At 44.9% G+C, this 14,105-nt stretch overlaps 1 protein-coding gene across 1 annotated transcript in view; it reads right to left on the reverse strand.

The window, feature by feature from the left end:
• The window catches only part of ETS2 (ETS proto-oncogene 2, transcription factor), a 31,837-nt gene extending 17,949 nt beyond the window's left edge, over positions 1 to 13,888 (reverse strand). Inside the window, exons 1-2 of the mRNA XM_030203841.1 lie at positions 13,678 to 13,888; positions 4,596 to 4,672 (exon numbers count right to left, since the gene is read on the reverse strand). Coding sequence (XP_030059701.1) covers positions 4,596 to 4,667 — 72 coding nt within the window. The 5' untranslated portion in view covers positions 4,668 to 4,672; positions 13,678 to 13,888. The remainder of the gene's footprint in view (positions 1 to 4,595; positions 4,673 to 13,677) is intronic.
• Between the last annotated feature and the right edge of the window lie 217 nt (positions 13,889 to 14,105).

Raw genomic sequence — 14,105 nt, forward strand, 5'->3', positions numbered from 1 at the left:
GACACAGGACTAACAGGGGGATGATCAGAAGCAAACGTCGGCGCTAGAGGCTGTTAGCGTCATACTAGCGCCGGCGTTTGCTACCGCCCCATAAGAGCCCTCGAGCACGGTAGCTCTGAACGCAACTAGCATGCAAATGCATGCTAAACAGGGCTAAACATATTCATCCCCAATGATCAGCGACCACCGCGCCAAAGACTGGGTCGCTGGCTGCGGCAAACCCTACGCCAGCTCTGAGCTGGCGTTAGGGTTTGCAGATCATTGGGGAGGAATGGTGAGCCCTGTCCAGCATGCATTTGCATGCTGGCAGGCCCCCATTCCCCCCAACAAGGCAAACCTGTCCCCCCCTAACTCCCCTCAACATGTGCGACCAGTCCTTGATGGTCCAGTGGGCGACCAGTCCCCCTCAGCGACAGTTTCTCCCTTATATGGTGTGTAGCCCCACTCAGCACATCCCAGGATACACTGGGCAGGGCTGGGCACCGCCATTTTGCGGCGTCGAAGGAAAAGGAAGGAGGGAGGGGAGGCGGATTGATCACTGGACCACCAGTGACCCTTTGCTGGGGGGGGGGGGGGGGTCAGAGACTCACTGGATCTCCAGCCCTCCCTGAACCTGAGGGGGGGGGGGGAATTGTCGGGGGGGGGGGGGGGCGGCGGTCCAGCGGACTTCCAGCCCCCCTGGGCCACCAGGGACTGGTTGCACATGTTGAGGGGAGTTGGGGAGGGGGGTTGGAGACTCACCGGATCTCCAGCCCTCCCTGAACCTGGGGGGGGGGGATCGTCGGAGGGGACCAGAGGTCCGCCGGACCTCCAGCCTCCGTTGCTTGGGGCAGGGGTAGTTGGGGCCTGGTGGTCCCATGGACCTCCAGCCCCTGTGTTTGACAGGTTTGGGCTTTTGACAGCTCAGACCTGTCAAACAAGTGCGGGAGGATTGTGCTGAGTGCGTGCTCAGGCACAATTCTCCCGAACTTCTACCCCATGATCAGAGACAATTGCGTGCTTAAATTTGCATGCAAATATCTCTGATCATCGGTGCGGTAAAGCCCCACACTGTTCCAGCACTATTTTAGAGCACTGTCTGGAACAGTGCGGGGCTTTTGATCATTTGTCTGTTAGTGAAAAACTGCTCTCAGCAGTTCAGGCTGAGTCATTACTAAAGACAAACAAACCCTGGTGTATACAGATAACTGCAAACAGAGGTAAGGTTTCTGTTTAGCAAACAAAAAAAAAAAGCAAATAAAAATGAATAATTTTAAGCTGTGTCAGAAGCATGAATATAGGCACGTTGACAAAGTATGATGAAATATTAACTAATCTTATCTCATCTGTGAAGACCAATTTATCATAAAAGCAAAATGTATTAGGGTGTCAGACTTTGCAGCTGCTACAACTGTTCAATCTTCCCAGCAAAAGACCTTGTGAGCCCTACAGCAAAAAAAAAAAAAAAAAAAAAAAAGGCACTTAAACAGCATCCCTCCCTGCAAGTACAATACCGATCCAAGATGTAAGATGCATTCAACTTGAATCCCTCATGAAAGAAGTGAAAAAAATAGAGGAAGTGGCAAGGTTCAGAAGCATCCACAAAAATGAGAAATTCATTTATGATATGCTTCATGAAGCATCAAACATTCCAGCAGTGGGGAAGAAGCAGATGTGCTGAAAAAGGACAACTAGATTCAGATCATGTGGGCTCTATCCCATTACTGAACATATAGTCATGGTTTAATTTTGTTCTTTATTATTAATAATTTCTATTATTTTGACCAGCACTGACATCAGGCTTACTGTTCTGTAGTTTCGTGGCTCATACCTGGTACCCTTTTTAGAATCTGGCATTATGTTGGTCACGATGCCAGGGTTGGGCAACCTCAGTTGGGTTTTCAGGATTTCCCCAAGGAATATGCAACTTTATCAAACCATGCTCATTTTGAAAAACTTTATTAAACATTCAAAACACTTGTTAAAAAGTAATTAGAATATTCACACCTGAGCTTCTAATAACTGCATAATTACTATAAAACCTTTTAACACTCCAATATAACTAGTACAACATTTTTGCCTGACTCAAAATTATTATACAAACACCTGATCTATTGATAACATACACATAATGTCCAAACCCAATCCTGATCAAAAATGTACTTATCTCAACACTTAAGCACAATTTTTCTTCCCACAGTGTATATAATATCAATTGACAAGTTCATTCATCAAATATGGTCGGGAAATTGAACAATCACCAGGTGTCCCATACACATGCCAGGCTAAGCTGCACTTCAATATTTTAAGTCACTTAGAACCAGAAATCACAACTGGAATCCATGAAATCCTTTTACTACTGAACCCAAGGAATATGCAAGAGACATTTGCATACAATGGAGGCAGCAGGCAAAAACATCTCATGCATATTCATTGGGGGAAATCCTGAAAACCCAACTGGGTTGCAGCCCTCAAGAACTAAGGTTGCCCACCCCTACACTATGCCATAGAGAAGTTACCAATGGTAGGTCTTCAATTTCTTTCTTTTTTTTTTTTTTAGTACCTTAGAGTGTATACTATCTGGTTCAAGTGACTTGCTACTCTTTAGCTTGTCAGTTTGCACCATTATACTGTCCAGGTTCACCAATAGATAACATTTCCCATATAGGTATCTCCTCTAAATTCTCTTCAAATCAAAACTGAAGTAAAGAATTTATTTAATCTCTGATAGGGCCTTGTCCTTCCTCAGTGAATCCACTACCCTTCGATCATCCAACCGTCCAACCAACTCCCTCTTGCTTCAAATGCACCTGACAAAGGGCCATGTCTACAAAAGGTTAGTGTGTTGGTCGCTGTGCCGTTATTCCTATAGGCATTTAGCACGTTACCCCTCATACTCTCCTAGCTTTTGGGGGCTGTTTTTAATGTCAGGGCCCCCTACCTCAAACTCCACCCCCCCACCACCACCAGATTCTTCCTCACAGAAGAATTAATTTTCTCACAGGAACACAAACTGAAACGTTTGACTATACCCCAAACTAGGCATTATTCCACTTTGCATTTCTTAGCAGAAATTTCAACAGCTATTTATTTTTATTTATTTATTAGGACTTGCTAGACTGCTATAACTGCCACAAGCAGAGAGCAAAGCGGTATACATACTAAAATTTAAAAGAGAAGAAAAAAAACAACAACAACTCCATTTCAAGACAGGAAAGTGAATCACTCAAACCAAGAATGAGAAGGCAGAAAACCCTGGGGAACAAGAATCCCACTTATCACAATTGCTAGAAAGCACAAAGTCTCTAAAATAAAAAAAACACTAATTACCCTTTGAAAAAGACCTGAACATAACAGATATGGAGGGGCACTTTCGATATGATGTCTAAGTCGGACTTTGGACGTTTTGCACTAAAGTACCAAATCCGAATAGCAAATGTAGCCATTTTTGAAATTGCAAAATGTCTTTTTTTTCTGAAAATACTATTTGTAACAAGGTTTTGTGCTCTGTGCGTTTATATTTTCATGCCATTTAAAAAACAAAAACCCAAGTACAAGTGACAAACGTAGAAAAAAAAAAGTCAAGCCATTGGGATGTAAGAGGGGCCAGCATTTTTAGCAGACTGGTCCCCCAGACCTCCCAGGATAGCAATAGCGCACCCTAGGGGATACTGTTGTGGACTGCTGTGGTACACATCTCACCATTGCTCTCTTATCTTGTCTGCTGCGCCCTCCAAAACCCACTACAATAGCCCTTATGGGTGAAGGGGGCACTTATTTGTGGGTACAGTGGGTTTCTGGCAAGTTTTGGAGGCCTCACAGTTTCCACCACGACAGGTAAGGGGGAGGTAAGGGCCTGGGTCCACCTGTCTACAGTGCTCTGCACCGCACCCACCACTACACTACTCAGGGGACCTGCTTGCTGCTCTAATGGACTTGGCTATAACTTCCGAGGCTGGTTTGTACTACTTTTATTCACATTTTGGGGGGTTGGGGAGGGGGTCATCCCCGATTCCCTCCGGTGGTCATTTAGGGCACCTTTTTGAGCCTTAATCATTCTAAAAACAGGTCTAGACCAAAACAAAGTTTTCAACGTAGATGTTTTCGTTTTGTTCCATTATGGCTGTAAAATGTACAAGTGTTAGGCATGCCCTAAGCCTGCCATCGAAACACCTCCTTGTGATATGGGCACACCAAGGATGAAATGCATAGACAGACATCTGCAAAACAGGTTTGAAAATACTGATTTGGATGTTTAGAGACTAAATCCACTCAAGCGGTAATTAATATGACACTTTTTGGGTGTTTTTTTTTCTCTTTTGAAAATGAGCCTCATAGTTTGGAAAAAAGCAACTAAACCTTGCCTTCTTGAATTACTCCCTTTGCTGTCTGGTACCGATCTGCCTCCCTGACTCATTTATTACTTTGGATACACGCCCAGTAACTTATCATTTGCAGATAAGACCTAGCCACTTCTCTCTTGTTTCTTGGCAGTTGTGACTGGAAAACTCTTCTTCTGAACATCAATACTGTTCTTTAACACAGCTCAGTATTTGAAAGAGTAGGCCAACACATTGTGACAGCTATCATAGTTAGCTTTGTAATCATTGACCTACCTTTAGTGTTCCTCTGTAGCCATTATACACAGGAGCCACTTGGTCCATACCCTTTATTTCAAAGTCCATCATTAGCTCTAAAAGGAAAAAAACAACAAAAATTGTAGAAGCAATTTTACAGATAAAACACCATGTGTCTGCTGCAAAATGATAACAGTTCTGGTATAGAAGTGTTCCATACTAGAATCAGACGGGTGAGAGACAAGTGAACAGGCTGGCAGTCTCAGTCCACATCCCCCAGGTTACAGGTTTGGGAATCATGGTGGTGCTTTAAGTCTGATAAATGCAGCACATGAACTCTTGTACATAATTGTACAGTCTACAGCTGCCCTCCGGCACTAACCTTAAACCATGCCTGCATACACAATGTCTAAATTACATCCATGTAAAATTCAAAAGATTCACCTTTTGCTGGTGCTGAATCACCAAGGACCTCATTTACTAAAACGCATTAAGGCATAACACTGTTATTGCACATTAATTTAGTATGAGTCCCAGTGGAGGAGTGACTTAGTGGTTAGAGCAACGGTTAACATCCAGAGGTGGCCAGTTCAAATACCACTGTGATCTTGGGCAAATCACTTAACCCTCCATTGCCTCAGGTACAAACTTAGACTGCGAGCCCTCCAGGGACAAAAATACCCAGTGTACCTGAATGTAACTCACTTTGAGTGACTAATGAAAAAGGTGTGAGCAAAATCTGAATAAATAAATTTTATTCAGCAAGACCTGTTTATTAATATCATATGCCAACGCCATAGTGCACTTTAGTACATCTAGACCCAAACGATACTCAGATGGGGAGAACCCCCTCCACTTAGTATACAGGAGTTTAGTTCTCACACTTTATAATTTAAAGATTTGGAATATGATTATGAGACACGTCTGGGGTGCTCCTCCTCAGCATCATCCTTTTGTCCTTCTCACAAATCAACAGACTGAAGCAGAATTGACAGATGTGAATACTTCCACTATGGCCCCTATCAGATTTCTCTATACCATAATGTCTTCTGGAATAATTTACAAAGCAATTTAAATAGCCCTTTGGTACAAGTGGATTCTAGCTACAAATCCAAGCACTTGAGTACCCTCCCTGTACTATTTGTCCAGATTTGGTAAGGGAAATAAACCAGGGTTTCTATGTTCACTACATCACAATGCTGATCATCTTACTGAGACTCACTTTCTTCAGCTGAATCTAAGGGCCTTGTATACTGCACATTTCACAGTATTGGACACCTAGGTGTATTTCCTAATGCACATATTCATTACAGGCAACGCAGATATCCTGACCAAAGTAGGAAGTAAAAGGGGATTTTGGGGGCTATAACAAACCATTAGCTCAACATGATCACTCTGAGCTACTGTATACCAAACAGCAGTAATAAATACTACTGCATTACCTTGTTACCGACATTAGGTCACAGGTGAAATATCTGCAACAACAGAGCTTCTACCAAGACACAGCCAGAAATCACTTAATAAAAGGAAAAATGTGCTTGATAAAGAGATGCCAACTTTTTCGAAACAGGAACACTGTTTTGGGGGACTGTAGTTCTAGTCCCTTCATGAAATACAGAAAGCTCTCTTTGGCAGGGACTTACCAACTGTGCCTGCATCTGTAACTTGTCTTGTGCTTGAATTTGGAAAGGCAAGTACTTGAATTACTACTACTACTACTACTACTTAACATTTCTAGAGCGCTACTAGGGTTACGCAGCGCTGTACAAATTAACAATTAAGGACGGTCCCTGCTCGGAAGAGCTTACAATCTAAAGGACGAAATGTCAAGTTGGGGTAGATAAGTTTTCCTGAGAAGAGGTGAAGTGGTTAGGTGCCGAAGGCGATATTGAAGAGGTGGGCTTTGAGCATTGATTTGAAGATGGGTAGGGAGGGGGCACGGCGTATGGGCTCAGGGAGTTTGTTCCAGGCGTGGGGTGAGGCGAGACAGAAGGGGCGGAGCCTGGAGTTGGAGGTGGTGGAGAAGGGTACTGAAAGGAGGGATTTGTCTTGAGAGCGGAGGTTACGGGTAGGGACGTAAGGGGAGATGAGGGTAGAGAGGTACGGAGGGGCCGCAGATCGAGTGCATTTATAGGTGAGTAAGAGAAGTTTGAACTGTATGCGGTATCCGATTGGAAGCCAGTGAAGTGACTTGAGGAGAGGGGTGACATGAGTATATCGGTTAAGGCGGAAGATAAGACGTGCGGCAGAGTTCTGGATGGACTGAAGGGGAGATAGATGGCTACGTGGGAGGCCAGTCAGGAGTAGGTTGCAGTAATCAAGGCGAGAGGTAATGAGAGAGTGGATGAGAGTTCGGGTGGTGTGCTCGGAGAGGAAGGGGCGAATTTTGCTAATGTTGTAGAGGAAGAAGCGACAGGTCTTGGCTATTTGCTGGATGTGCGCAGAAAAGGAGAGGGAGGAGTCGAAGATGACACCAAGGTTGCGGGCAGATGAGACGGGGATGATGAGGGTGTTATCAACTGAGATAGAGAGTGAAGGGAGAGGGGAAGTGGGTTTGGGTGGGAAAACAATAAGTTCAGTCTTAGACATATTCAGTTTCAGGTGGCGGTTGGACATCCAGGCAGCAATGTCGGATAAGCAGGCCGAGACTTTGGCCTGGGTATCCGCAGTGATTTGTGGTGTGGAGAGATAAAGCTGGGTGTCGTCGGCATAAAGATGATAGTGGAAACCATGAGAAGAAATCAGGGAGCCTAGGGAAGAGGTGTAGATTGAGAAAAGAAGGGGCCCAAGGACAGATCCCTGAGGAACTCCAACAGAGAGCGGGATAGGGGAGGAGGACGCACCATGAGAGTGTACTCTGAAGGTACGATGGGAGAGATAAGAGGAGAACCAGGAGAGGACAGAGCCCTGGAACCCAAGGGAGGACAGTGTGTCAAGAAGTAGGTTGTGATTGACAGTGTCGAAGGCGGCGGAGAGGTCGAGGAGGATGAGGATGGAGTAGTGACCTTTGGATTTGGCGAGGAATAGGTCATTGCAGACTTTAGATAGTGCTGTTTCTGTTGAGTGTAGGGGGCGAAAGCCGGATTGAAGCGGATCAAGGATGGCATGAGAGGAGAGAAAATCAATACAGCGGCTGTGAACGGCGCGTTCAAGTATCTTGGAGAGGAAGGGTAGGAGGGAAATGGGGCGGTAGTTGGAGGGACAGGTAGGGTCAAGTGATGGTTTTTTGAGGAGTGGAGTGACCACAGCATGCTTGAAGGTGTCCGGGACCGATGCAGTGGCGAGTGAGAGGTTAAGGATATAACAGATGGTGGGGGTGATGGTAGGAATGATGGTGTTGAGTAGGTTGGTGGGGATGGGGTCAGAGGAACAAGTGGTGGCTTTCGAGGAGGAGAGGAGATGGGTGATTTCCTCTTCGGTGATAGCAGGAAAGGAGGAGAAGGAGGCCTGGGTAGGTTGGATGACAGAGTGAGATATAGGCTGAAGAGGAGGAGAGGGAGTAGTGGAGAATTCGAGGTTGATCTTCTGGACCTTGTCACGGAAGTAGTGGGCTAGAGATTGAGGAGAGAGTGAAGGTGGGGTGGGAGCAGAGGGCACTTTGAGGAGGGAGTTGAGGGTGGCGAAAAGACGACGAGGGTTAGAGCTGAGGGAATTGGTCAATTGGATATAGTAGTCCTGCTTAGCGAGGAATAGGGAGGATTGGAAGGAGGATAGCATGAATTTGAAGTGAATGAAGTCAGTAAGGGTGCGAGATTTCCTCCAGAGGCGTTCAGCCGAACGGGCGCAGGAGCGGAGGTATCGGGTGCAAGGGGTCAGCCAGGGCTGGGGATTGGTACGTCTTGTGGGCCGGGGGGTGGACGGTGCAAGGGTGTCAAGAGCAGAGGAAAGAGTGGCATTGTAAGTGGAGACAGCTTTGTCAACGGATGTGGAGGACAAGATGGAAGGGAGGAGATCAGAGATAGTAGAGGATAAGGTGGGGGGGGTCGACAGCCTGGAGATTTCTGGACGTAGTAGTTAGTGTTGGGCGAGATTGAGGGGGAGGGTGCTGAAGTGTGAATGTGATAAGGTGGTGGTCGGAGAGGGGAAGAGGTGAGACGCAGAAAGTGGAGGGTGAGCAAGTAGAAGAGAGGACGAGATCGAGACAGTGGCCAGATTTGTGAGTAGGGGTGGTGGGGCTCAGTTGGAGGTTGAAGGAGGAGGTAAGAGTGAGGAACTGAGAAACATACGAATCGGAAGGGTTGTCAATGTGGATGTTGAAGTCACCGAGAATGAGGGATGGGGATGAGGGCTCAAGAAAGACGGAGAGCCAGGCATCGAAGTCGGTAAGGAAGGAAGGAAGGGATTTCTCAGGGGGGCGGTAAATGACTGCAACTCTGAGTGGCAGTGGGTGGAATAGACGGATGGAGTGAATTTCAAAGGATGAGAAGCTGTGAGACTGAGGTAAGTGGAGAGGTTGGAAGCTGCAGGCGGGCGAAAGTAGTAGTCCGACGCCGCCACCGCGGCCGACTGGGCGGGGCGAATGGGAGAAAAGATAACCTCCGTGGCATAGGGCTGCGATTGAGGCAGAGTTGTCCGGGGTGAGCCAGGTTTCAGTTAGGGCGAGCAGGTGAAGGGAATGGGAGATGAAGAGATCGTGGGTGAAGGGAAGTTTGTTGCAGATTGAGTGGGCGTTCCATAGGGCACATGAGAAAGGGAGGGAGGAGGGGGGGAGGAGGGGAATAGGGATGAGATTGGAGATATCACGGGATCGTTTGCATAAATGAGATGAGGATGAGGACAGGTGTGGGGGACCTGGGTTGGGATTGATGTCACCCGCTGATAGCAGGAGAAGGAGCAAGAGAGTGCGGAGAAGGGTGGGTGATGAAGGGTGACGAAGGCGGCGAAGACGGGATGCGCTTAGGAGGAAAGGGGAAGGGTTCATGGCAGGAAGGAGGTGTTGAAGGTTGAGAGCTAGGAAGGAGGAGGAAGACAGTAGGGATGGTGAGGTGGTGGGTAGGTAGAGGAGGGTGGAAGAGGATAGGGATGGGTAGTGAGATCGTGTGGAAGACAGCGGTGAGAGGAGGAAAAGATTAGGGAGGGACAGGGCAAGGAATAGAATGTGAATGGGGGCCATGGGTAGTGACTGAGGTGCTCAAAGGGAAAGGTGGGCTGGGAAACAGGCAGGTGAGGCTAAGCAGTCGGGCAGGAGAGTGATGAGCTGGTAGGAAGATGGGCTGGGAGGCAGGGGGGTGGTAGACAGTCAGGTACCAAACAGCAGTAATAAATACTACTGCATTACCTTGTTACCGACATTAGGTCACAGGTGAAATATCTGCAACAACAGAGCTTCTACCAAGACACAGCCAGAAATCACTTAATAAAAGGAAAAATGTGCTTGATAAAGAGATGCCAACTTTTTCGAAACAGGAACACTGTTTTGGGGGACTGTAGTTCTAGTCCCTTCATGAAATACAGAAAGCTCTCTTTGGCAGGGACTTACCAACTGTGCCTGCATCTGTAACTTGTCTTGTGCTTGAATTTGGAAAGGCAAGTACTTGAATCCAAATTGAAAACAGTTACATGAATGTAAAGCCTGTATCATGGTTTATCAAGATGGAAACTTATGATACAAGAGTGTGGCACTGTCACTCGAGGGCTTGGTTAGTGTGTTTATTTTATGGTCTCTGCATGGTACAGACTCCAGCACTGCCTGTATCAAAACCCTTCCATAAAACCTGCACCTGCCTTTAAAATCCAAATACAAGAAAGATAAAAAGCAACTTTAACATGGTCTGCTCAGATGTTTTGCAACTACAACCCACAGAATACAATTCCAGTGTGAGCCAGACCCTAATGACTTTAATATATGGAAGAATGTTGTAACAAATTTACCATCGTCTTGTTGAGTGATTTTAAATATATAACCAATCAGTATCAAGCACATTAGAGAGTAACTTTTTCTAGTATAATTAACCATGGCCATAAGGTGTCTACAGAGCTGATCAGCACTTTCATCCTTTATTGCAGAAAGGATGGCTATAATGTGGCATTAGACCTTTACAGTGTTTTGTGAGTGACTTGTATGTGGAAACACTAACATGCATGTAGGGTGTGTTTGTGTTAAACATGACACAGAGTTTTTGGAACAATGCAATCAAACCAATGTCCACCACATACAGTACTTCCTATACTTAAGATAAATTGTTTTCTTTACACTTAAAACAGTGTTTATTCATGTTACATGCATAACCAGAAGACAAAATGTAGACTAGAACTAATAGGTATGTATAAAGGCTTTATGAGAATGACAGTTTCTTTGTAACAATTTGAGACCTGGGGGCTTATTTTCAAAGCACTTAGACTTACAAAGTTACACAGGAACCTATGGAACTTTGTAAGTCTAAGTGCTTTGAAATTGCGCCTCCAAGTGTATTAAGGGGCTTTTAAAAAACGTGAGTGATCCATGGCACAAGAAGTGGCACGTCTTTTAAAAGCAGCTTTCGGATATTTAAAAAAAAAAAAACAAACAAACCAGAGGAAAGTTATTTAAATATTTTTATATTTTTCGGTGTTATCAGAACATAAGAAAAGGAGTTGTTGCAGCTGGTTTGCTTCTCTCCCCCCCCCCCCCCCCCAAGCAAATTTAAAAAATGTTTTTAAATTGTTAAAATTGCTTCCATGCTAGGCAATGGGAACTGCACAGCTGCGGTAGTGCTTAGATCAGCCTTGAGCACGACTATCTCTCTGGGCTGTTGCTGAGGAGGTGAAAAAAAAATGCATATATACAGGGGCTGAATGGGTATGCACAGATCTAAGATGAAGCAAAGAGCATTAATGGACTGTTTAAAGTAGGGGTGGACAAATATTTTTAAAAACCTGGGAGACAACCTACAATTTTTAGAAACTAGGAAAAAAAATCCTTATTTTTGTCTATTTTTATTTTTCACTTTTTAATCTCTTGTTCCTTCTCTTCTGCTCCTTTATACTCCCCTTCTCTCTTTCAAGGTGGTCTTCTTCCTCCCCATCCAGGTACTTTTTTACCACCACCACCTTCCTTCCTTCCCTTCAATCGTTCTCTCTCTGTTACTCAGTAATGGAAGCAATCCAGGGATAATGCAGTTCTCCCAGGTTCAGGTCCCACTAGTATAGGTCTCTCTGCCAGGCACCAAATGTTAAGCACCCTGATTTTTTCCACCCCGATCTGTGGAATTCCTCTTCTATGTCTGAAATATCTTGTATGACATGTTTTGTGCATCAAATATTTGAGAAACCTTCTTTTACACCAAAACCAAGTATTCTGCTAATCAATCTTCATAGGCCAAAATGAAGCCTTTTGGACCTACATTTTGGAAATGAAAACAGTATGTAAGGAAAAATAAGCAGCATCCCTTTTTCACTTTTGATTCTAGCTGTCAGTTTGATTACTGCCATGGTCACACTAACTTGAAAATACCGTCAGTACCACACAGAGAATTTGAACAAAAGGTGGGAATGTGCAAATTCTTAAGCCCTAACCTATATGTAACAAAGATAAACAGCTGTGTTCTAAAAAAAAAAAAAAAGTAGTGCTGTTATGATCTAAAAGTAAATAAGCAAATACAAGACCTGATCTAGTATATGCAATTTAAGGTTTCTACAATGCACAGAAACTTGGTCTACTGTTTTCGTATGTGCTGTTGCCACCAGTAATCGCTGCCTATTCTTTTTGGGTTTTTTTGACATTTTCAGAGCTCCAATTCAAGCTCTAGTATGAGGGAATTTTATCATTATTTATTTTTTGCTATACAATGCCCTCAGGTAGCATTAAAAAAAAGTTTGAATATAGTCATGTTTAAGGACAGGAAAACTTCATTGCACATTGTTATGTGCAATGCCTTTTCATACACATGGGAGGTATACAAAAACGTTAATGTTTTCACCATATAAGATCAATACACACACCTAGAGACCTGTGAAAACCTCTGGTATTGTTAAAGGGGGGCATGGCTTGTTGTCCTAACTCATAATTATCTTGTTTTCAGGGGCGAGCTTAGTCATTTTTCAAATAAGACAGTGTCTCAAAGTTTCATTAAAGGAGCAAGTAAAAAGGAAATGCATTTTGCTGCTGTTTAAGATAAAATCTTTAGCTTTGATTTTTGTTGTACTATTGAGAAGAAATCTAGAATGTAAACTTTTATGAAGGCCCCTGGTATTAAGCCATCCAATCAATGTAAGTCGAAGATGAACCCTTATCAGAACCCCACTGGAGCACCATATTGATATAAAGCACATGATACAAGGCTCAGGAAAGGAAATTAAACTAAAAAGGGGGGTATAAAATAAAATGTGTATGCCCTTTGTTCCTACTGGGTATGAATATGCAAGAAATAAATGCAGGAGTACACCAGCAGGACACCTGAGAATAGCCATTAAAAGATGTTTAGAGTAGGCCTGTGGCTTCAACAGAATATAACAGCTTTCCCTCCCTTGGCATAACTTAAGGCCACAGTCTGGATGTGACTGATCTCCATTATTTATTGCTTGGGGGATGGAGGTGCTGTTCTAGTAGGTTAACACAGATCAGTGCTCCTCCACCTAGTCACAGTCCAGCGTGGGAGGTAAGTGGAATGTGTCCAGACTCGGAAGATCAAACAGTGACGGCCTGCTCCTGTCTACAGCAAGTCAGTCATCACATTCCCTGATTAGAGATTACACCATTTTATTATGATTTATACGCTTTAAGAAGGCAAAGGGGGGCATGGGCATAGTGCACACCTTTTATTTACATGCAACTTAGAACAGACATAAAAAATAAAATTAGAACCAAACCCGAAAGAAGATGCATCGAACTAAGAAATAAGCAGGTTGATATCCTATCGCATTTAATTTAGACCACAGCTAGAAGTCCTCGTCCACTTCCCATTAAACAGCTATCCCGTAAACACGGGCACTGCTGGTGCTGGCCTTTCCGCAAATAAAAGCTCGTTCGTCACATTAATAAAGGATCGCTTTTCCTCCCACTTTTCAATCTTAGCATTTTCCACGATCCCCGGCACCGCCCGCTGATTCGGAGCTCAGCCGCAAGACAGAGCAAGAATGAAAAAGAAAAGACGAGAAAGAGCAGAGGGGGAAAGAATCCAGCACAAGTAGAGGCAGCTCTCACCTAGCCCGCTACGCTCCTGTTCAGCAGGAACTGTCCTGTCCTGGCGTCCTCCCAACACCAGTTCTTAGAAATCCCGAAAATCCACAAAGGAATCAACCCGAACCACACTATAATTCCACAGCCACCGAAGTACGCGCGCCCTCACTTCGCTCTCTCTCCCAGTCCCGCGAGCGACTGCAACAGCAGGAGGAAGACAGGCGCGAGGCAGGCGTTCTCTCCCCTCCTTTGGGCCGTCCTCCTTTGGCTAAGGCGGAGGCTGCTTCCAGGTCGGGGGAGGAGCTTGACGTGTTCCCGCCCTGCAGCGCCGTCTCGGTCTCGTCATGCGTACGGAAACAGTCAAGGTGCATGACTTAGATGAAAGTAAATAGCAAGGGCTGAACGCGCGTGTACGCACGCGAGCAAAATCTGCAGTCTCCAAGGCTACAAAC

Source organism: Microcaecilia unicolor, chromosome 5 (assembly GCF_901765095.1).
Source record: "Microcaecilia unicolor chromosome 5, aMicUni1.1, whole genome shotgun sequence".
Classification (NCBI taxonomy): Eukaryota; Metazoa; Chordata; class Amphibia; order Gymnophiona; family Siphonopidae; genus Microcaecilia; species Microcaecilia unicolor.